Consider the following 24,018-nt stretch of genomic DNA (forward strand, 5'->3'; position numbering starts at 1 on the left):
TGAAGCGAAGAAGGTATAACGTCATTTTGTACAGTACCTCTCCTAGAGATTTGAACTGACGTCCTCTAAGGCGATTGTCCAAGGAATGGAACAGGCGATAATCGGACGGTGAAACGTCCGGGCAGTATGGCGAATGCAATAGTGTTGCCCATCCAAGGCGTAGAATGGTGTGCCGGGTCATCCTAGCCACGCTGGGCTTAACGTTATCCTGTTACAGGAGAACCCCTTTGCGATTCAGAAGTACTGGCTCCAGAGTTTTGAGTTTTTCTTGAACACAGCTCAACTGCTGACACTACATATTTGCATTGATGCTCTGACCAGCTGGTAGCAGTTCCCGATGCACGATGCAGCAAGCAGTCCACCAAACACCGGAGGACCTTCTCCGGGTGCAGTGCTGGTTTCGGATGTTTTGGAATCGGTTCATGGGATGCTAACCAATGAAAACGGAGCCGTGGAGCTTCGTACAGGACCCACTTCTCGTCACATGTCAACATCCTGTCCAGAAATGGCTCCTTTCTCAGATGAGACAGCAGGTGTCTGTTCGCGTTGCTTTCTGGCTCTGAGTCAAATCATGTGGGATCCATCGACTCGACTTGTAGTGCATCCCAAGGTGATTGAGGTGCTTCCAAATGGTTTCTCCACTCACACGGAATTGTAGTCCCAGTTCCTGACATCTCTGACTCAGGATTGAAAAAAAACATGAATTTTTAAAAAATCAAAAAGAGCGTTTTTTATGTTTAAAACATGTTTTTTTTGTTTAAAACGTTTTAAACGTTTAAAACAAAGTACTTTGTTTTAAAGGAAAAAAAACATGTTTAAAATGTTTATTTTGTTTAAAACAATAATCTAAATACGAATATATATTACATTTTTACACTCTTAGGTATTGCTTGCCATCTATATTCAACCGCTAGATCAAATTTCGGGAACTTTCCTAATCTCGATCCGCCCAAATGTTCACTTCCGGAGAACGAAATCGAGATTTTCCCGATCTCCGTTCACGGATTATGTAGCAGGGTTTAAAAAAAAACGTTTTTTTTTAAATCAAAAAGAACGTTTTTTATGTTTAAAACATGTTTTTTTTTCGTTTAAAACGTTTTAAACGTTTAAAACAAAGTACTTTGTTTTAAACAAAAAAAAATGTTTAAAATGTTTATTTTGTTTAAAACAATAATCTAAATACGAATATATATTACATTTTTACACTCTTAGGTATTGCTTGCCATCTATATTCAACCGCTAGATCAAATTTCGGGAACTTCCCTAATCTCGATCCGCCCAAATGTTCACTTCCGGAGAAAGAAATCGGGATATTCCCGATCTCCGTTCACGGATTATGTAGTTTAGTTTCTTTGTGTTACGCTCTACTGGTCGTCTGCATTCTTAATCTTTAAACGCCCATTGACGCAACTACTGTGTCAGGACTTTAAACCTCAATGGCTCAGTCTTAAAACCTCAAATTAAGGCTGGAAGATGGTTTTGGTACCAATTTATTCCTGAAAGATGCAGCTTTGCTGGTGTGCATTTTATGTATATGGGAGGAGGGTAAATATCGTGTTTTTTTGTTTTTTCATCAGTTTTTGGGGGCCGTTCGCCCTCTTGGGGGATAGATTCATAAAAATTGTTACGTGAAGCAATGAAGTAGGCCACTACATGGTAATATCGTGTATTTGTACTTCTTGCTTATATGGGGGAGAAGGGAGGGGGCAAAGTTAGCCATTTTTTGGAGTTTGTTTTTTGACGTAAATTACACTTATTTTTACAACAAATATCAATAGCTCAGCCTCTAATTAAGCTAGAAAGATGATTTGGTACCAAAGTATTTTTGAGGGATGAAGCTTTCCGTCAGTTGCATTTTATGTATATAGTGGGTACGTATGTACGGCCGAGAAAGGGAGGATGAAGTATTCCGCCCCCCTTTGTGGTACATTCATAAAAATTGGTATGTGAAGCCATGAGGTAGTCCCCTACATGATAGTAACCTGTATGTGTACTTGTTTATAGAGGAAGAGGGGTCAAATTTGGTTAATTTACCTTTATTTTCGGGATGGTCCCATATAACACAAGATATATTTCACTGAAGTGGTCTAGAAGCATAATTCTTGTTCGTATACATGATGTGTGCAGCAAAAATGATTTGCATATGGACGTGGTACTAGTGGGGGAGGGGAGAGAATGTCTAATTCAATGAATGTTTTCTGCGCATATTTTTTTTTTTTTAATATTTCCTACATAAAACGAATTCGTTACGCAATGGGAGCAATAGCTACCATTTCTTACATTATTGTCACAAGTATGTGGCCTACACATTCATCATTTTCTCAGCGTAGGGTGGCTGCAAGGGTTGCCAGGGACCCGCAAAGTCAATATTTTCATATTTTTAATGTTCTTTTAAGTCTGTTCTTTTTCTACGAATACGGCGGGAATTTCACAAATGTTACCTCATTGGAATTTGTGGTTTATAAGCTTTCCAATGGTGTATAACTCATGACTCTGTGATAATTAGGGAGGTCACCACAGCCCCGAACGTGAGAGTCTACCATTTTGTTAAAATCCCTGGCGGGCGTCTAGATTTAATTGTGTTGTTATGCCGTAGACATTAATCATTATTAGCTACCCATGTTGCAGATAGAGATGTATCTTGAAAACTGTTTAGTTAAAATATGTCATTTGCTCCTTGTAGGCTAGTCACTGCTCTTTTCTATGAGTTGAGTTGTATTTGTCAGAGCATTTCTTCTAGCTTATGATGTGAGAACTCTTCACTGTTATGGAAATGATAGTGATCAAAAAATACCCAAGTTTTGAATTTGTGAAGTTGGATCTTAGAATAGTGTATAGTGTGTTTAACCTCCGTTATTATTGGAAATTAAGAAATGTTGAAATACTTCACTTGAATTTCTGTTGGTTTAGTTATACGCACATTGATGTGCAGAATTTCGTTCAGTAATTGCTGTTATAATAAGAATATAACTCTGCTTGTAATTTACTCCATGCACAAATCCTGCGGAGGATGGGTTGTTTGTTAGAAAATTAAATTAACTTACTCAATCTGATATTTTAATTGTTTTAAACATGTTCAACCACCATCGAAAAAAACACGTTTAAAACATTTTGTTTAAAACAAACTGAATAAAACAACAGCCCTCGTTTTAAACATGTTTTAAACACTTGTTTTAAACATTTTGTTTTAAACATGTCAACCCTGCTCTGACTACTGTTCGCTTCAATTGCTGAAGATCTTCATTTTGTACTTTGTGTTGGTCTTCCGGCACGTGGTGCGTGGGGCTTCGAGTGTTTCGTCACCGTCCTTAAACTTGTAAATCTACCGCTACACTGTCTGCGTAGTCACGACACCCTCAACAAAGGTCTGGCATATCTTCCGCCCCGCTGCAGTGGCGTTTGACTCCAGTTTGAACTCGTACACGCCCTTATGACACTCTGTGAAGGTCCCATATTTACGTAAGTTTACGGTGTAACTGAACTGCCACAACCAAGTAGTATGTTGGATATACCCACATCAACAACTGACCTTCGTCTTATCTCCATTCGCATTCAACTCACAGTGTGAGGGCGAATGGAACACAGACCTCCATAAAAAGCGACAATATTTTTTTTTGTTACTTTTATACGATACACTTCCAAACTATGCGAATCCAATACTGAAACCGGAAGTAATAGATTATAACTTCCAGTTGCAATAGAGAGCAAATCCATATGAGAAATTTATTTCTCGCTACCTATTCCAATTTTTGTTCTATTATCATAAGTGTTGAAACCGGAAATCGCAGATTTTCACAATATCCAGCTTAAAAAGTACGATAAGGTTGGAGATAAAACTTATTCTTGGGACAGTGACTCCACGTCAAAAAGTCATTTCTCGCTCTCTTACCGTGTTTGCTCTATGGAGTTCAATAATCAATCCGGAAGCTGCAGTCAATTTTCACCATTTCCGGTTTAGTATTAGAGAAATAAGGGTAGAGGTGGAATATTTTTTTCGGACACTGAATCCTAAACGGAAGGACATTTCTTCTTATCTATTCTTATGTTTTTGTTCTATAGTGATCCACACTGTAACCGGAAATAGTTGATTTCTACTACTTCCCTTTTGAATAAATGGAGAAGATGTAAGCTACTTTTCGAGGGGAAACGGTGGATCAGTCTTACAAGTGAAGAGTCCAAATGGATGAATCGAGTTGCGGGATGAAACATAGTGCGCCTGATAGAGGATGTGGAAAAGTGTATATGTCCAAAGTTTTAGCTGATGAGCGCCATAAGAAACGGAGGGGAAGGGGGGTCGAGGTTGGTGGGAGAAGGGTTATGCTATGTTATTGAAATACATAAAATAAACGGTTGAATCGTAAAAATAGTGAAAGATAGACAATACAAACGGTGATAGTTTCACATATTGGCAAAAGACGAATGGGCAGAGTAGATCAGGAACCTCCGTCGCCATCTTGAAATTCGCCATTTTGAAATCTGTCATATTTTTTTAAATGGAAAGGTAGCGATATGATATATCAATTAGGGTCAGCATGTTCTCAAAAATGCTGTATATCATTACATTATTAGTTGTATATCATTACATTATTATTATCAAATTTCATTGTTGGATATAAACATCCACTGTTAGTTTTCTTGGCTTGTAGATATGTTTAAGTTATATGTGTTTTCGTGATAATCCAAATTTTCAAAATGCGAGTATCGGTCTCCTAGATTTTCGTAAATAACTATAAAGGTGATACTAAATCTTTCAAATAATTACAGATAACGACCAGTAAAGTTCATAATTGACTTTTTGAGAACATGCTGGCCTTAATTGATATATCACATCACTACCTTTCCATTTCAAAAAATATCACATATTTCAAAATTGTGAATTTCAAGATGGCGGCGGAGGGTTCGTGATCAACTATGCCCATTCTTCTTTTGTCAATATGTGAAACTACCACCATTTGCATTGTATATCTTTCACTATTTTTATGATTCAACGGTTTATTTGATGTACTTCTATAACATAGCATAGCCTTTCTCCCACCAACTTTGACCCCCTCCGTTTCTTATGGCGCTCAGCCGCTATAACTTTGCACATACGCATATTTTCACATCCTCTATCAAACACACTATGTCTCATCCCGCAACTCGATTCATCTATTTCCATTCATTACTTGTTCCCGGTCAAGTAAGTTTGTGGTGGACAACATGGTGTCCGTGGGATTTCTCGGGATACCCCCGTTTCCTCCTACATTATCATTCCATCAATTCTTTCATAGTCATTCACTTGCCTTAATCATCCGTGTCTCCCTTAGCCTTAAGGGTATACTCGTGGGACGGCAAACTGAATTATTTAATATCAGATTTCTTGAACATGTTTGGGACACTGAATTTAAAAAGAAAATCTTTTCATGTCTGTTACCACTTTTGCTCTGGTGTTGTTCACCGACAGACAGACGAATATAGTCATTCTGCAAGACTTCAAATATTTATGTGTAATGTAGTTCAGTGCCTTATGAGAGTTTCATGAAGGTGGGTTTCGAACACTCAATTTAATTTCCTTTGTAAGGGATCCCGGGTTCAGTTCCCGATGGGGATATTCGGTTGAAAAAGTGTTAACAGTTTTTCCAGAGCAGCCATACGGAATGAAGTTTTTTCTTACATTTTTCTCATTCACACCAGGCAAATGCCAGGATGGTACCTAATATATAGATCCCATGCCGCTTCGTCTCTTTTCCTCTTTCCCGAATAGTATGCTCGTCGATGTCAGTGCTGTATACTGTTTCTTCTATGCTAGAGGATGTGAAAAACTGTATATATCCAAAGTTTTAGCGGATGAGCGCCATTCATGAAGATGAAGTCCATGTTCATCAATCATCACATACATGCTACACGTATATCTTCAAAAATTGGAGTGAATATTCCCCCTTAACTTGTCTGTATAAAACACTGACCGAGATACGTCATCCTTATATGTGATGGGCTTAAGACCACAGATGCCGGTAATTTCCAGAAATGCGTATAAATAATTAAGCATTTTCTTTTAGGACAAGCGTGATTCTTGAAGAAATTTCTCTTAGTGTAGTGAGTGTTTATGTTTCCATAATATCTTGCTCAAGAAGGGGAGTTCAACTCCGAAATCCCCTGTTGCGTACACCACTGTCCAGCGCCGTAACTTAGATTTTTCTGGGGGGTGGGGTAGGCATTAATACGCGTATTTGGGCACCCTAGAAAAAGTTTGTTTTTCTAATTCTTGGGCTCCCTTTCCATCTTTCTTTTACTCTTTATGGGCCTCCGGGACCTGTGGACACTCCCGCATGGCAAGATCTGCGGGGTCGTTAGTTACGCCCTGGGCCCGTTCCATACATGACAAATTAATTAACGGGACAATATTGACAAATCTCAAATCCGCACGAATAAATATTATTTCTAGGGCCCCTAATAATGGACATTTTTTACTGAAATGGGCCCACGACTCATTTTTGTTTTATTTACCTTTTGTGTGCTGTTTTGTTTATGTAACCTGTTTGATGCTTCATTTATATTGTCATGTTTGTATCGCATATGGAGTAAGAAAACTTTGTCTTAAAATGGGCCCCCTTCAAACGGCGGGGAGCTTTCCTGGAAGGGGGCAGTTGTCCCCCTGCCCCCCACAAGTTACGGCCCTGCCACTGCCATAGTCTGGAGGTCTAATATTGTAGAGACTGTACTGAAACGTTGTATATCTCTATATTTGGCACAAAATACCATCATTAATTCAATTTTGTCAACATTTACATACGAAGATTTTCTTCACACAAACATGCTATTTTGTTATTACGTAAGTTGTGTTTACATCTAAAACACCCATGTATTGCAGTGTTATTCAAGACTACTAGGATTCTACATCACAGCTCTGTATAAACAGAGTCCTTCTGTGAAGACATGACGTGTCCTCGCAAAGCAAGCACGACTTACTAACATCCTTCGTTCATTCTTTATAAGGCGCGTTACAGAGGGCACAACTTCCCCACGCATTGTACTTTACAGCTGGTTATGTCTTCTAGAACATTTTTTTAAAATATAGATTTATGGACTTTTCATGATCAATCGTTCATTTCCTAAGGTGTTAATATTGGAATTGATGTGATGAGTCTTTTGCATCATAGGTGTTCACACGTGGGGGAAAAGAGTAGCATTTTTACGGTTTTGGTAAGCTGAGAGAAATCCTATTGAATAACAGTGTTGCCCACGAGAGAAGAAATTTCTTGTATCGTAAACGAGACGAGAGTCAAGATGAAAAGCACATATTCAAATTCGAGACAAAATGAGATACATGAAAATTCTCATATTATTTTCGAGACGAAAAATTTTTCGATTATCGTGCGCACGAGACAAGATTTGTGGTTGTCTCGTCTCGAAAATGTGCTGTAAAGGTGATGTCTCGACTCGAAAAATGTATGTTTCTCTATTGGAAGATCCGTGTCTCGACTCGAATTTTGTCAGGAAAATCCTGTCTCGACTCGTCTCGTGCCCTAGTAGACAACACTAGTTGACCCCCGATGTTAGATCTCAAATACTGTTTTGGTATTAATGTGATTCATAGTATAACAAATATAAATGGATGACAGAAATTTCACATTTAACAATCATATAAACCACATGATTGACCAGGCGTACAGAAACCTTGGATTCATCATCAAGATCAGTAAAGAGTTTAGTAGTATTACCATTATCCGAAAGCTATATGAGCACTACGTTCATATAAAACTCGAGTACGCAGTCACTATATGGAACCCTCACACAAAAACAAATATAAATACTATAGAACAAGTTCAGGATAAATATCTAAGACACTTGACGTATAGGCAGACACAATTATATCCGAAAATATATAATAGTCAATCTTTAAATTTAAACTTTAATACATTAAATCTAGAACAGCGACGAATAATGCAAGATATGTTGTTTCTATATAAGTTATTTAATAATAAAATCGACTGCGCCAATTTACTGCAAGAATTTAAAATACACGCTCCTACAAATGTAACTCGTCTTGAAAATTTCAATTTCTTTTATTGCGACAGATTACACACGAATGCAAACAAGAAGTCACCAGTATGGAGATTGAGTACAACCTACAATAGGTTAACAAAATACACAATAGATTTGGGTATTAATGTTAACAGCGTAAGTCAATTCAAGGCAGTTCTTTGTAATGTAATAAGAAATAATTGAGATGAAAGAACATCAATGATATTGCAACCAGGGCCATTTTTAACCTCCCCGGCGCTCTAGGCATATCAAATTGTTATGCCCCCACTATTTCCAGAGCACCCCACTTCTTCAGTTATTACCTTGCCAGTTTTGGTACGGGAGGGATTTCCCCTTAACTCTCCGGGAGCGCGGGGCGTTCAGAGGTAGAGCGTTTACCTCCGGTGCTTGGGGTCCCTGGTTCGATCCCAGCTCGCGCCGTGTGGACTTTGTGGTGGACAAACACCGTGCTCGTGGATTTTCTCGGTTTTCTCCCGTTTCCTCCAACTTTTTCATTCCACCATTTCACTCATATCTCATCATCACCGTCTTCTTTAGCCTAACCGGCATAACCGTGGGACGTAAAACTTAAAGATTTGATTTTCATTTTCCCTTAGCTCTCTTCCTCTTTTCCCTTTCTTTGTTTTTGCTCTTTGGAGAGTCTTACCATGATCCACTACTTATGGACCCGCCTTGGGCGCGTTTTTAATAATAATACACTGAACTCATCAAAAGTATATTATATATGTTGTTTTCTTTTTTATTATTATCTCATCATGTTGATGTTCAGTTTATCATATTGAGTGACAAGCTAGTAATTTTAAATGCACGGAGGTTGCATTTATAGGTTTCTCGTAAATTATTAAAATTAAAAAGTACACAAGGAATTATTTCCACAATCTCAGCTTTTGTCTGCTTATAGCAGAAAACACGTTTTTTCCCTAATATTAGTACAGTTTATATTTTGTTTTCACCCCCCAGTTATCCTCAGACAACTGTCCTTAAGTATTCTTATTTATCAAGTAATATAAATATCTATTTTCAATTAACAAAAGTAAAATTAAACGTATCATATTTACATTAGCGACCGAGATCTAGTTTGTTTCCAACCAGAACAGTAATGACGTTTTCTGCACCAGCATATTTTTCTTTTTCCTTTTTCTGTCCTTCAATTTTTTGCGCCCCTAAATCGTTTGGGCCCCAACACGTACCTAGCGTGCCTAATCGGAAAAGTGGCCCTGATTGCAACCACATTATAATTATAAGTGTATTATAATATGAATATATGAATGTGTTATTGTTGCTTAATACGTGTAACGGACACTGTAATTGGGTTATGTAGCCTTTTGTGTCTAGAAATAAATAAATAAATAAATAAATAACGTGCATGTACGTACACAATAAATAACATTTGTCAACGATTAAAGATACGCAAGTCATTACACAATATATTCCAACCCCGGTTCAAACAAAGCCAGATATAAAAGTTATATAAGTTTATGAAGCTTTTAATTTGTGAAGCTACTATCCAAAATTTGGTTTGACTAAACCATTTTTTTTTTTTTTCACGTCCAAAGTGAGGATGTCAGTCCACGTACAAGAAATTACTAAATTTGAACACCTTGCATTCATCAAGTACCTCTTCCTAAAGAGACTCTCGCCGAAGGAGATCCACCCACAACTTATAGTATTACTACAAGATAACTTATAGTATTACCATGTAAGTTTACATGGCCCTTGTCTACCGTTTCAAAAGCATTATAAATAATAAGCCAATTTTAGCAACGGTTTTGTTTATTTATTTATTTTTTTTTTTACACCAAAAATTATGACAAATTTATCGCAGATGTTCCATTTAATATAGTATGGGGTTAGCAGTAACAATTGATTTTCTTTCTTTCTTTTCCTTTTTCCTTTCTTTTTCTTTCTTGCTTTCTTCATTCTTCATCTGAATAATATTCCAAATACTACTAACAGAATAACTCGATCCAATTACTTTTCCAAAATATTCTTGAAAGATAAATGAACATTTCCAGAAAACTTTTATCCAGTTATCAACACTCCATAACAACATCAGCTTCTTCTTCTCTTTTTTGTCCTCTGCTCTAGGTCCTAGTATTACTTCGAAATATAAGCATTTTTTCCAAACAAAAGTTCCCTTGCTTCACTACTATTCAATATGGGCAGTCACATGGGTTTACAGGTGATGACGTATCACAAAATATCCGTAATACATTAAACCATCAATACATTAAATAATCAGAAACAACGTTTCTTCACAATTAGAGTACAATAAAACAAAGTAAAGAAAACATACAATATACAACATTCTCACATGTGGTAGACCATATATATATTCATGAAGAAATTCGAACCATTTCCTAGTAACCAGATTCAATTGTTTTTTAAATAATTTCAAACAGAAGAAACTGATAACTCCCACTTCGTAGTTGGAAACTTTTCTCGTTCTTCATTCTTTATGCTTTCTTTTCCTTTTGTGATTAAATAATCATCAGAATATATCAAAATGTTTCCAAGATTTCTTCTCTTCTCTTAAAGAAAATTTGTGCCAAGGCACGGAAGCTACATTAAAAATTTTCTTTTCTTTTGTTTTCCAAAAGAGTAAAGTGCGTTAAAGCATCTAGTCACAATCAGGGTTTTTAAAAAAGAAACATCAAACAGTGACAGCACAAAAGTGTAAAAAGCTGAAGTTCAACCCTGTTGCAAGGGCTTCAGTAGTTGTTTGAAGAGCCTCTTAATGTTCACCGATTTCCTGTGAAGCAACACAGTAGGCGCCGCCACCACGATCTTTTCTTCCTTGGATGTTCTGAAGTTTCAGGAAAGGAATTGCGTATCACTGCATCAATTTCTGATTCTGGGATGTCATCTAACCACTGTTTCTCAGGAGAGGAATTGAATATGATTCCATCGAGCTCTGATTCTGGGATGTCACTTAGCGCATCATTGTCTGAGACATCGCTTTTATCATCATCTGAAGCTATTGTTGTAACTGAATTGCTGCAATGTATTAGATGCTCAGGCATGTTGTTGACGAAATCGAGTTCTTCATCGCCGCATAGTAACATGTTCCGTTCGCTCTCGTTATCTTCAGTAGCATTTGGATCGCAGGAAGCATCTTCTGGAACATACTCAATGGAAGGCTCCTGATGAAGTACAAAGGATCGTAAATCAGTGCGGATACTGACATATGGCAACATGCATTTTACACACATGTCATTAACACAGAACCATGTAATTGAATAAGCACGCAAGGTGTATATAAAAACACGAGTAACCACCTCTTCATCATACTTATAAGTATATATTATATTTCCATTCGCATCCTTGCTTTGGTACTCTGTGCAGCGCCTGTCACAGCTGATGGTATTTCTAGGGTTATCGATGAACGGAAATCTAATTTGCTTTGAGTAGAGAGCAATAAAGGAAGTCTTAAAGTAGTCAGCCATCATAAAATTCAGAGCGTTTCTCTCATACGTATAACTAGATTGCCTATTGTCACCGCACTGAATTTTCCAGCTCTTAGCAACTACAACAGTGGACACAAGAATCGAAAATCTAGTTTTACCAACAATGTTTACGATATTTTGTATTAGGTATAACATAAACAAGAACAGGAAAAAAATAAAAATAACATATGTTTAATAATTTTTGGTATTACCTGACCAGGATAGCAGTGCAGTTTTGGAAGGATGGCACTGCTGTTGTGTTTACATCAGTTTCTTGGCAAGCGCGGCGGGACAGGGGAGCGGGGAATTTCACTCTGCAGTGTATCCAACGGTTTTTAAAAGTTGCAGTTTGGATGTTATGCACAGCCTAATCTCTTTCCGCTTAGTAAAGAACGCCGTAAGTTATATGCTTGTAGTGAACCATTCCTGCAGTAATGCAGATGTATTGTGAATAGTGATATATGAATGGAAATTACCAATTTAAGAACAACATAGCACAATTGACAATTCAGTGAGCTACTACCGTGTATTAAGCAGATTGTATAAAAATTGATTACGTTTTATTCGGTGTCATTATAAAACAGGAGCACTCTGTAAAACGCTGCTCGCTAGTTTGTTCGCAAGTTAATATGGAAGGTGTATTTTTGTTGTAGTTTTTTTTTCTTTTTTTTTTTTTTTTTTTTTTGCTTGTTACTTAAGATGTTCTGCAAATAACTTGCAAATAACTTCAATAACTTTTGAAACTGTTTGTCTTAACTTGAGCCAGGGGCGGATTTAGGCTGAATGTTTCGCAGTTAAATCAAGGTAAGAGTGTATTGCAAAAAAAAAAAAAAAAAAAAAAAAAAGTAAAGCAACTTTAGAAAAGAAGAAGCAGGGGTGTAGCCAGCAGGTTTGTGTAGGGGGGCCCGTCATTTTTGAGGGGGGGCCAGCTACAATGTACAAAGCCAAAAAAAGATGTGTTGCTGCTAATGTTTTTGAGGCCTGAAAGAAGAAAAAATGTTGGTTTCCATCTGGAAGATTAAGAACACTATTTTAGCTTCTTCTTCTTCTTCTTCTTCTTATTATTATTATTATTATTATTATTATTATTATTATTATTATTATTATTATTATTATTATTATCCATAAATTATATTCAATATAGTTTTTATTATGCTTAATCAAGCACTACTGGCCGGGACCAAACGCTATACTTTTGTGCATAACTATAAAGGTAACCAAGAATGCTCTGTCCCTTTTCGTGGAGGTCTGTGTTCAATTGGACCTCACACTGTGAGTTGAATGCAAGTGGAGATAAGGCGAACGTCAGTTGTTGGTGTGGGTATATCCAACATACTACCTGGTTGTAGCAATTCAGACACACCATGAACTTGCGTAAAGACAGAGGGAACATGGGACATCCACAGAGCGTCATAAGAGCATGTATGCTGAACGAGTTCAAATGGAGGTCAAATGCCGCTGTAGCGGGACAGAAGATATACCAGGCCTTTGTGAGGGTGTCATGACGACGCGGACATTGCAGCGAGGGTTTAACAAGTTTAAGAACGATGACGAAACACCCGAAAACACCACGTGCCAGAAGACCAACACATGTACAAAGAGGAACTGGGACTACAATTCAGTATGTGGTGAAACCATTCGGCAGCACATCCATCAACTTGTGAAGCACTACAAGTTGGGTCGATGGGTCTCTCATATTTTGACTATGGGCCAGAAGGCAACGCGGCAGTCGCCTGTGTTTATTTACTGTTTCGGAGCCATTTCTGGACAGGGCGTTGACATGTGATAAAAAATGTGTCCTATACGAAGCTCCATGGCGCCTTCATCATTGGTTAGCATCCCATGAACCGATTTCAAAACAGCAGAAACCAGCACTGTACCAGAAGAAGGTCCTTCTGTGTGTTTGGTTCTATGTGCATCGGGAACTGCTACCAGCTGGTCAGACTATCAATTCAACTGTGTAGTGTCAGCAGTTGAGCTGTGCTGAACAAAAACTCAAAACTCTGGCGCCATCACTTCTGAATTGCTAATGGGTCCTCGTTTACGGGACAACGCTAAGTCCCACGTGGCTAGGATGACTCAGGACACCATTTTCCGCCTTGGATGGGAAACAATATTGCAACCACTATATTCTCCGGGTATTGCACCGTCCGATTATCACCTGTTCCATTATTTGGAGAATCACCTTAGATGACGCCAGTTCAAATCCCTAGTAAAAGTACAAAATGCACCTCATACCTTCTTCGTTTCACGGCCCACCAAGTTCTACTGCGATGGATTGCATGGCCTTCCAGAACGTTTTCAGAAGGTCGTCGATGCTGATGAGGACTATTTTTGACTTCCATAGGTGACATAGGTGACATATCGATGTTCGAAGGTGGTGGGTGAAAAAGCAACAAAACTTTCCTATGTTACCTTTATATTTAAATTTAAGACCTTGTATACAGAACCTATCTACACAAGATTGATTTTCTTTGAAATTTCACTTAATTTCTTTATGGTTTCCTGACAAAAATATTTATTATTCGTGACTAAAACAAAGCAGAATTATTTTATTACACTGAGTAGAAATAAAAGAGAGCGAATGAAATGCATATTGAATAAAAGCATTGTTTCTCACCAAATTTTCCATCCTCTATGTCTTTTAAAACACGTTAAAGCATATAAAATATACTGTACTTACAAATCAGTTTAGTACCTTTGTTTTATGGCTGTATTTGTAGTACTTTGTTAAAACGTTTGTCTTAAAACTGTCAAATATAAATCGTAGTAAGTTGTGTAATCTGCTGTCACAAGAAAGTATCCTATTTTTCGAAAGGTATAAGGAAGAGATACTATACTATTTTTCGATCGGTATAGAAAAACAATATTTCTCCATGCTATTTTACCATAAATTATTAATTGTCAATAAACTTTGTTACTTTTAAATGAATGAAGCGAGATAATTTTACTATGATGTTTTAAAAGTTGGTCATTTGGGGGGGCCAGGAAACCATTTGGGGGGGCCGGGCCCCGATGGGCCCCCCCTTGGCTACACCCCTGAGAAGAAGTAGCTATTGTCTGCAATTTCTAGAACAGAAATGGCCACCTGCGATTCCAAAGGTGGACATTTTTTTGAGCAAGAACGCCAATGTAAGTAATTTCTTGTAATTTATTGCTTTATTTGACTTCTGCAACGTAAAACAAAAAAGTAAGGCCTACCTATTTTAGGTTTTATTTTACATTTATAATACAAAGGTGAAAATTCTTAGGTTTTATTTTTAAAATAAAAAAATATCCCATTCTGGGGGAGGGGCAACCGCCATGGTTCTGCCCCTGACTTGAGTATATGCGTGAAGTGGTTTATTACGAACAGAACAAAAAGAACTATGATAGATTGATTACAAGTAATCCGGTTAGAAACACTGCTGCTTGCATTTTAGTTTCAAAACCGGCCGCCCGCACTCGTTTGCTGGTCAGGTAATATACTGAAAACAGTTAAACAAAAAATTGTTGAAATTTACGTATATAGTATATCTTTGTGTGTGAATATTCTTTCGGAAAGCAAGTTTTATATCTGTGCACAATTTCATTCACTTTGGATCACTTCTTCTGGTCGGACCTCAACTTTCAAAATTTTGGATGGGGGCTTTTGCCCCCTAAAACCGTTTTTCCGCACAAAATAAAAATACACGTATTCGTGTATTTTATGTGTAGTATCTACCTGCTAAATTTTATCAAAATCGGAGTGTTACACTTGGGAAGTGTTACTTGTTAGTAGCTTTCTAAGTTCATACTTGGACGGGGGAATTTGTTTCGTAACTCAGTAACCGTTTTGGCAATGGGAAGCATGCGGGTGTATATCAAGAGAGACACAGGGTACCGAAAGCGTAGTGAAGTGCATGCAAATATCGGAATGTATACAATGGACGTTATTCCATTTAAGTAGGCTTATAAGATAATGATCTTACATAAGTACCTGAGTAGTATTTTTACCACATTACTTTAATTAGGTATATGTGACCCTTATATATTGGTATTTCGTAGTGACATACCGGTAATAGCTTTTTCCTGTAAATTTTGGTTCTCGTGTTGTTGAACTGTACCACTTCTTTCCTTGTTATCTTTGTAATCAGATTAAGAATATGGTGATTTTGGTGCAGATTAAGATTATGGAGACACTGTTTCAAAGATTTACGTGTAAAATCTATATATTCACAAAGAAAGAGTAACACATAAGGAACCTAATTATAAGCTCAATATGTTAGAAATAGTCCAATCAGTATGCCTGACTATCAGTGTCAGTAACTGAAACAATACAGTAAAGCTAACACAATTGCAGTGTCATTGTTGTATAATCTTCCGAACAGGAAGCAATTTTACACAATATGGACTCTCTAAGATCTGATACAATATGTATTTCCAAAAGTAGTTTTGCACCAAATTATTTTAAATAACTCTCCCCTCTGTACTTTCTGTGTTCTAACACTCTTTCAAGTTGCTTGCTCTCGCTTGCAATGAATTTCCTAAGCTACTTTTAGGGACTAAGAAATTAAGTGACAACCGCAACATCGTTATCAGCACCCTAAACACCAGTGATACTCTCCTCACTGTGTATTAATAAATATACCCTCTCTCAAATATGTCAGATAAAATAGGACATCGACAATAGTTTAGTGGTTTTTATACTGTTACCAGTTTATTGTGCACATAACAACATATGTATATAGTTATTGTCTTTACGCTCCACTCATATTAATATGTGCGTGAGAGATTTGAAATGACAAATATGTAAAGGTACAGCAAAACTGAAGCTGTTGGCATGCATGAAAGAAACCCTTAAGAGGCCTCATCACTGCGAAATTAAAATACCGCTAATTTTGCAGTAATTATGTGATATCTTCAAACAGAAAAAAGATAATCGAAAAGTGGAACAAGACCTCCCTAGACAATATTATATTGCGTTTATCAAGACTCACTTATCTGCTTTCGATTTCCAGCCATTTAGAAAATCGGCATTTATTTTCGCGTTTCTAAATAACTGCAAACGCAAAGCTACTAAATGACTCGTGATAACGCTACCTCATGCAAAATAACGTCGTCTAGAGGAGTCTTGATCCACTTTTCGATCACCTTTTATTTATTTGAAGATATCACATAATTACTGTAAAATTAGCGGTATTTTAATTTCGCAGTGATAGGTACTCTTAAAGTCATTTTATGGTTGTCCCATATTGTCAATATGTACGATATATTTATCTTTTATATAACTGGAAAGTCAATCATCTAAAAAAAAAAAGCATTATTTCATTTTTTTCACATTCGAAATTCTCCTTTCTTTTCTTATATAAATGTTCTATATTCTACCAAGATGAGGCGCTGGAAAAAAGTGCGGATCAAAAGTTAATTTGACGAAGTGTACACTTCCTATTGTGCACTCCATTTGTATACTTCAAGTGTGTAGGTCGAAGTGTGCACTTTGCACTTTTGGACACGGCCTAAATTTCATCATTTCTGTCACTCTTAAGTTTGAATATTCATCTCAATAATTTATTTTCGAATACTTTCATTTGAGTTCTTTCCTCAAACTAAGCATTCATGTTTCGTATCCATACAGCACATCAGACATAATTATAGTTTTATATCTTTTAAGCTTTAAATTACGAGTATTCGACAGAATTCGTAAAAGCAAAGAGTTTGGATTGAATAATAACTCTAATTTCTTACAGTCCTTTGACATTTAATTTCTTCGTGGACGTAGTTTCCGATGTTGGCGCTAGACAAGCCCGTATCCAGGGGGGTCTAGGGCGAGCCGGTCCCCCTAAAATTTTCTCGTTAGGCTTGCAAATGAACTATAATATGGTGATGATGTATAATATGGTTGGATCGCCCCCCCTAACTTCAATCGGACCCCCTACATTTTTGGGCTGGCTACCGGCTACTAGATATTTGAAAGTATCCAATTTGTTGCGTTCATAACTTACAGTATTTACGGTCACACCGAATTTCCATGTAATATTTTCCTCTTGATGTTGAAGTGGAAAATGGAGTAGGTGAGGGTGATAAAGGGTTTAGTAATTTTAGGGATGAGTTTGAGGAAGTTATATCCAAGCTTAGGAATAGAAAGGCAACCGGAATAAATAATATAGCAATCGAATTCACTAAGAAAACAAACAAACAAATGGGAAACAAAGGCAAGAATGAATTGTCTCGACTGTGCAATGAAATATATGAAACAGGAGAGTGGCCAAAATATTTCCTGAAGACGATCATGATACCGATGAACCCAAAGAGATGTGAGGATTATAGAACTATTAGTCTCATATCTCATGAAGATAAAATCTGCTCCGAATACTGAACAGAAGGCTGTAAGGAAGAACAAATGAACATATTGACCCCATACGTAGACGAAATAATTGGAATTATCAGTGCGGATTTAGACGAAATCGATCAACTATTGACCAAATATTTAACATTCGCCAAATACTCGAAAAGAAGTGGAAATACAATACCCCGGTACATCAACTATTTATTGATTTTAGAAAGGCTTACGACTCGGTTAGGTGAGAAACATTGTACAACGTCTTTACAGAATTTGGAATACCGAGAAAGCTAAATATATTAATTAAGATATGTTTAAATGAAACCCAAATTAAAGTTCGGGAAGGAAAATTTTTGTCCACGAGCTTTCACGTCGATAATGGCCTGAAACAAGGAGATACGTTGTCACAATTATTATTTAACTTTGCCCTGGAATACGCCATAAGGAAAATCAAAGATATCAACCAGGGCCTAGAGCGGTGTTCACCAGGTTATGCGTACGCTGATGATGTAAATTTAATAGGGGATGATAGGAGAACAATAGAAAGAAATGCAGAAGTTTCAGTAAACGCTTGCACTAACTTGGGTTTAGAAATAAATGCAGATAAAACTAAATACATGGAAGTGCGTCGGTACCGTAATACGATAAAAATTATGAAAGAGTTAAAATATTTAATAATACTTTTGATAAAATGGATACTTTTAAATATCTGGGATCAATATTAACAGAGGAAAATCATATTCACGAAGAAATTAAATGTCGACTAAAAGCTGGGAATTCGTGTTATTATTCAGTTCAAAATCTCTTGTCGTCGCGAATTCTATCGAGGAATTCTATCGAAGAAAATCCACAGTGGAAATTGTATTTTGATCTGATTTTGAGTTTAGCGCCCCCTTCAGCAGCGAGGCTATATGAGACGCAGACCTACAACTTAGCATGGGATCTGAACTATATGAGCTCCCAATGGGAGTCGAACTCCGGTCTCCCACACAGAAAATTGTACAGCGGTGGACACTTCTAAATGGTACACCTTAGCCGTAAATCTCCATATGGCTGTACCATTTAGAAGTGTCCACCGCTGTACATTAGTGCAGAAAAGTACCTGATATACTGACTCGGTTTCTATTCTGCAACAAACTTAGCTACTCTGTAGCGTTGGATACTGGTTCCTTTCTACAAAGAAAGAGAAATAACATTTTAGAAAATAAATTTAGCAACTCTGAAACAAGAGACGAGCGATTTCCATAAGAATAGTTTGTGTATAGCAGTGGTTTGTAGAGGGTGATATGTGTTTGTGCAGAGCGGTGGCAGCTGTTGTGTGAGGTTTTGTTCCCTGTATTGCAGATATCCAGGGCGATAGTAGTGTTAGTGACTTAAGCGTCGACAGTCCAAGAAAATGTCTGAAAAGAATTCGACATCTACAACATATACCAGAAATGTGATTTGAAGTGTGTGGACAGGTATATGTGCACTACAGGGGTGTTACAACACCTGTGAAAAGACTGCAGTCGCCTTGTAAGTGTCCAAGAAAACGTTATAGACAATTCAACGAAGACAAACAACGCGCAATGTTTGACACATTGTGTACAGTAGAATTCAACATACATTTGCAGAGAATAATCCATGTTGAAAATGATAAGACACATCGTCTACACAGAAAAGATATTGCGTTACACGAAAAATCGTTTAAGTACCACGTACTAGAGGAAAGTAACAAAATACAAGTTTGTCGTGAAGAATCTTGCAGACTTTATGACAGGGATGCAAATAACCACTCGTCCGGGGCGAGTGGTTCCTCGGTGTAAGCAAGTATTAAATATCATACCGAAGGTAAGTAAATTATTTCTATTGTGGGATATAGGCTAGTAGCTTTTTCTCTTGGGTGAGTAAAATTTTGTTGCTTATTTGCATACCTGCTTTATGATGTGCCAGAGAAATGAATAAGGCGTTTGTGAAAGTTAATATTAGAGAGCAAATTACTTCGTGGTATGCTAAAACAAACCCAAAGTAGGATATGATTAATTAAGGTTGAAGGAAGAGGGGTATTAAGTGTTACAAAATTAACTATTCATTATGATGAACAGCCGCGTAACAACATTTCGAATATAGGAGGGGGCAAGTCTTTTTGTTGCGCCCCTATCTCAACAGCGCTCCCCCCATCACAGCGCGTAATTTCCACTGATCTTTACAGTATTACTGTTATGTACTTTTTGTGTGTGTGGGGGGGGGGATAATTGTAATTTACGAAAACAGCTATACATTTGAAAAATTAAAATATTAGACTTACTTGAAGTAATGACATCTTCTTTACCCACCCAAATGTATTCATTCAACACAAGAGTCGTACATTAGTAAAACTAGTAGACCTCATTTGATTTGCGTCGGGATACGTATGAATTACAGTTTACTATTAATTAATCACTAAATAGTACGACACGATTGTTCCGTATACGTTCGGCACTAAAGCCACATTCTCACTCTCCAGAACTCATAGGCTGAAGACATACCACAACGACAAAAATTTTTTCTAATGTGATCAACAGATTCTCACAATACACCTACAGGCACACTTTTCTTATTTTACTTTTACAACACATTAATCTTCAAATGTTTCAGTACATAGATTGAACTGCACTTTGTATTGATATACCGGACTAGAGATGCAAAATAGCCGGATTTTTAAGACGTGCTTTATTTTCATTAAAAAAGCGGCTTTAGGAAAGACAACGGAAATTTTCGCTCTTTTCACAAACTAGGATCTCATAAGTCCCACGTTGGTTGCCTAACCATGATATCAAGTTCTTGAAATTTATACATCTTGAAATGTGTTTTGTTCGGGTTGCTTAAAGTCAAACTGACAAACAAGAAAAAAGTATCACCGCCGTTCTAGAAACATTATTGTTTCAGATACTCTTCAATACCTAATATTGGAGCCGAAAAGGCTTCATAATTTTGTTCATATTTCAGAAGAAAATGTTTCAGTAATAGCAGCAGCATAATATGATTTAGTTTAAGGAACTGGAGCAACAAAGCTTAGTGCGGTGGCTCTTATCTTTTATTTTTCTTCAGAATACATTTTTTTTTTTTTTAAGTTAGACCTTAATGGGAAAAGAAAGCTGGAACACACTGTTGTTTCTTCGCTAAATATGAAGTATTAAAAGAAATAAATCCCAAGCCAAAAAAGCATGGAAAAGATATTCTTTTTTTTTTTTTTAAGTTTTTTTCGAGACCTTAAATCATCATTCAGAACAGTTATTATTCCCACCACTAACTTTTCACTAGACCTTTTTTTGTCGTTAAACATTATTCTAAGAACTGTACAAACAATTCGCGTTCGAACTAGAAAACCCTATACACTAACCCTTTTGAGATTTCCACTTTTTAAGTTAAATTTTAGACTTTCAGTCAAGTAGCTATTGCGTCGAGACTATTTATCGTAGAATCATGGTTGATACCCCGTTTTATTCGGAATGAAACAGTGTTTTCCTAACTTGTAAATTTCACTAATATATACCTAAGGCAATAAAATTCCTGTCCGAATTCGGAAAAAAGGATTTTTTTTTTAAATCCCAATTTCCTGCGAATTTCTTCCCTCCGGTACACAACATGGGCATGCAAATGTTACCCAAAAAACTTTGCTTCATTCCAAACAACACGAGGTATGAACCATGATACTGGGGTAAATAGTCTTGGTGCTAAAATTCATTTACTATATTTTCCTAATATCTACTATCAACAAGCTCTAGTGTCAGTCAAGACTCTTTATCGTAGGATCATAGTTCATAACTCTTTGTATTTGTAATGAAGGAATGTTTCTAACTGTACCATTTAAATTTCCCATTATGTACCAGAAGTGAAAAAATCCCGCTCAAATTGAAAAAAAAAGTCAGGAAAAAATAACCTTTTTGAGAATTTCCTCCCCCAGATCATTCTAGCGCCACGGCAGTGATACAGTTCGAAACGTTACTTCATTACAAACAAAATGAGATACGATCCATGGTCTACAAGGAACACTCTTGACGCTAGAGCTTATTGAATAACAATACATTAGTAACTATTACCCAAAAATGGGGAGGGAAATTTAGTAAATCAGCTCTAACACCAACACTATTTATTCTAGGATTATGGTTTGCACCTTTTTGTTTGTAATGAACCAGCGTTTTAAATCGTATCACTTGCATGTCCCTATCATGTACCTGAGGGGAAAAATTCCCGCTCAAAATGTATAAAGAAAAGCGGGAAATTCAAATTTTCAAAAATTAACTATCTCGGAATCTTATCTCCTCAGGTACATGATAGCGCAATAGTAGTGGTGCCGTTGGAAACGTTGCATCATTACGAACAAAATTAGATGCAAACCATGATCCTACAACAAATAGGGATTACCTGTAGCTACTTTACTAAATACGTTGACTAAAATTGTGCAATAGGGGAAAAATTTATATTTTTTTCTTTAGAAAAATCACTATTTACCCTACGATCATGGTTTGTACCTTGTTTTGTTTGGAATGGTGGTGGGTTTTAAACGGTACCACTCACATGTTCCTGAAGGGAGGAATTCCCGAAAAAAGAAAAAGATCTGAAATAATCCCTTTTCCCATGTTGGGCGGGATATTCCCGCTTCTGATACACAATAGGGAAATGTGAGTGGTACAGTTGGAAACATTTCTTTATTACGAACACAACTAGGTATGGACCATGATCCAAGTATTAATAGAGATGTGTTAGTTTTTTTTTAACAAAAGCTCTAAAATTTACCTTTTCTTTCTTCCTTCGTTCATGTTTGTGACGTCACTGCCCCCAGGCATCGCAATCGTGACTGCAAAATGCCCATGAAACATATTCTTTGATGCTTCCCCGCTTGAATGAATGAAAAAAAAAACACGATGTGAAAAGCTTTACTAGAAATTTATAAAGCAAATTCTGAAGGTCGACGATATGGTTCAGATCTGTACCAAAAGTCCCCAAAGGGTTAATATATTTGCCCTTCTTTTTCTTATGAGTGATCGATTATTCTTGATTGTTGAACTTCTCATATTTATTTTTCTTCAGAATGCAGTAATTAAGTCTCTTTTTCTTCTTATAATGGGGCACAAAGGTGGAAAGTACTTTCTTCATTAAAGTTGAAATATTAAAAAAAAAAAAAAAAGTTTAAAATTTGACAGGCATAAAAGCGATGGAAGAAACTTTCTTAAACGCCGGATTTTGAGCCCTTGCGTACGTAACCTCTAACTTTTAATATATTTAACAAGAACGGAATAAGTTTCAATTTGATTAAATGTTCAATGTAAAAAATAACTAGCCACTGTGATCCTATAGCTGATTTTGACACAAATATACACACTTCAAAGAGCAGAATTCACACTTTTACGATGGCAGTTGCACGGTAGGAGCTATTTGTGAATTCTCTAGACAGTTCCTTCACGTCCAGTGAATCAAGCCTGTCTGGGTATGCATTGAGAACTGCAAAATGGTTCAGTCTTGCCTGGGTCATTGTGGACCTCAGATAAGTTTTGAGATGCCGCAACATTGAGAAACTTCTCTCGGCTGTTGCAGATGTCGCCAGGATGACAAGCAATAGACGAAGGACTTTCAACACCAGGGATCAACTCTCTTGTTTCTTTACAGAGTTTCTTGAAGTTCTCAAGCAGGTATCTCAGATTTTTTGAAGTGGGAATAGTGGTAAGTAACTGTTGCATCTGTAGTTGTAGTCGGTCCGGATTGACATGGTATTCTTTTAAAATGTCACTAATGTAGCGAGAAAAGTTACCTTCGAGAATTTTATCCTCTATTGCACGATACTTCTTCAGTTCAGGCTGATGGAATCGACTAAATTTTGCAAATGATATTGTTCAAACATTCATAATAGGTTGCGCGTAATTTCTCTCCTGCGGTGTTGAATTGGTAATTTTTCGCGGATGTCTGCGAGTGTTCTAGTCTTTTCTGGGTATGTCTCCTGTGCGGTAGCTGAGGAGATCCTTGTTTGTTATATCGAAGGCGCCCCTATACAATCAGGGGCGAAAAAAGGAATAAATAATATATCTACAGCACCCTGGGTGCAATATTACATCCTTTTTGTTCTATCGAAGGAGCCCCTATACAATCAGGGGCGACAAAAATAATTAATATATCTACAGCGCCCTTGGTGCAATATTACATCCTTTTCTGTTCTATCAAAGGAGCCCCTATACAATCAGGGGAGACAAAACGAATAATTAATATATCTACAGCGCCCTTGGTGCAACA

General features: G+C 36.9%; 1 protein-coding gene across 4 annotated transcripts in view; it reads left to right on the plus strand.

Moving 5' to 3' along the window:
- LOC145669732 (ciliary microtubule associated protein 1B-like) overlaps positions 1-24,018 on the plus strand; it is a 253,277-nt gene that overhangs the window by 11,653 nt on the left and 217,606 nt on the right. Inside the window, exon 1 of one of the 4 annotated variants that reach the window (XM_081738056.1) lies at positions 19,053-19,602. The exons of the other annotated variants lie outside the window; for them this stretch is intronic. Within the exon in view, the coding sequence (XP_081594182.1) occupies positions 19,525-19,602 (78 nt within the window). The 5' untranslated portion in view covers positions 19,053-19,524. Of the gene's footprint in view, positions 1-19,052; positions 19,603-24,018 lie in introns of those variants that run through there. 4 annotated transcript variants of the gene reach the window in all.

This window comes from Thermobia domestica, chromosome 14 (assembly GCF_964235325.1).
Source record: "Thermobia domestica chromosome 14, izTheDome1.hap1.1, whole genome shotgun sequence".
NCBI classification, from domain to species: Eukaryota; Metazoa; Arthropoda; class Insecta; order Zygentoma; family Lepismatidae; genus Thermobia; species Thermobia domestica.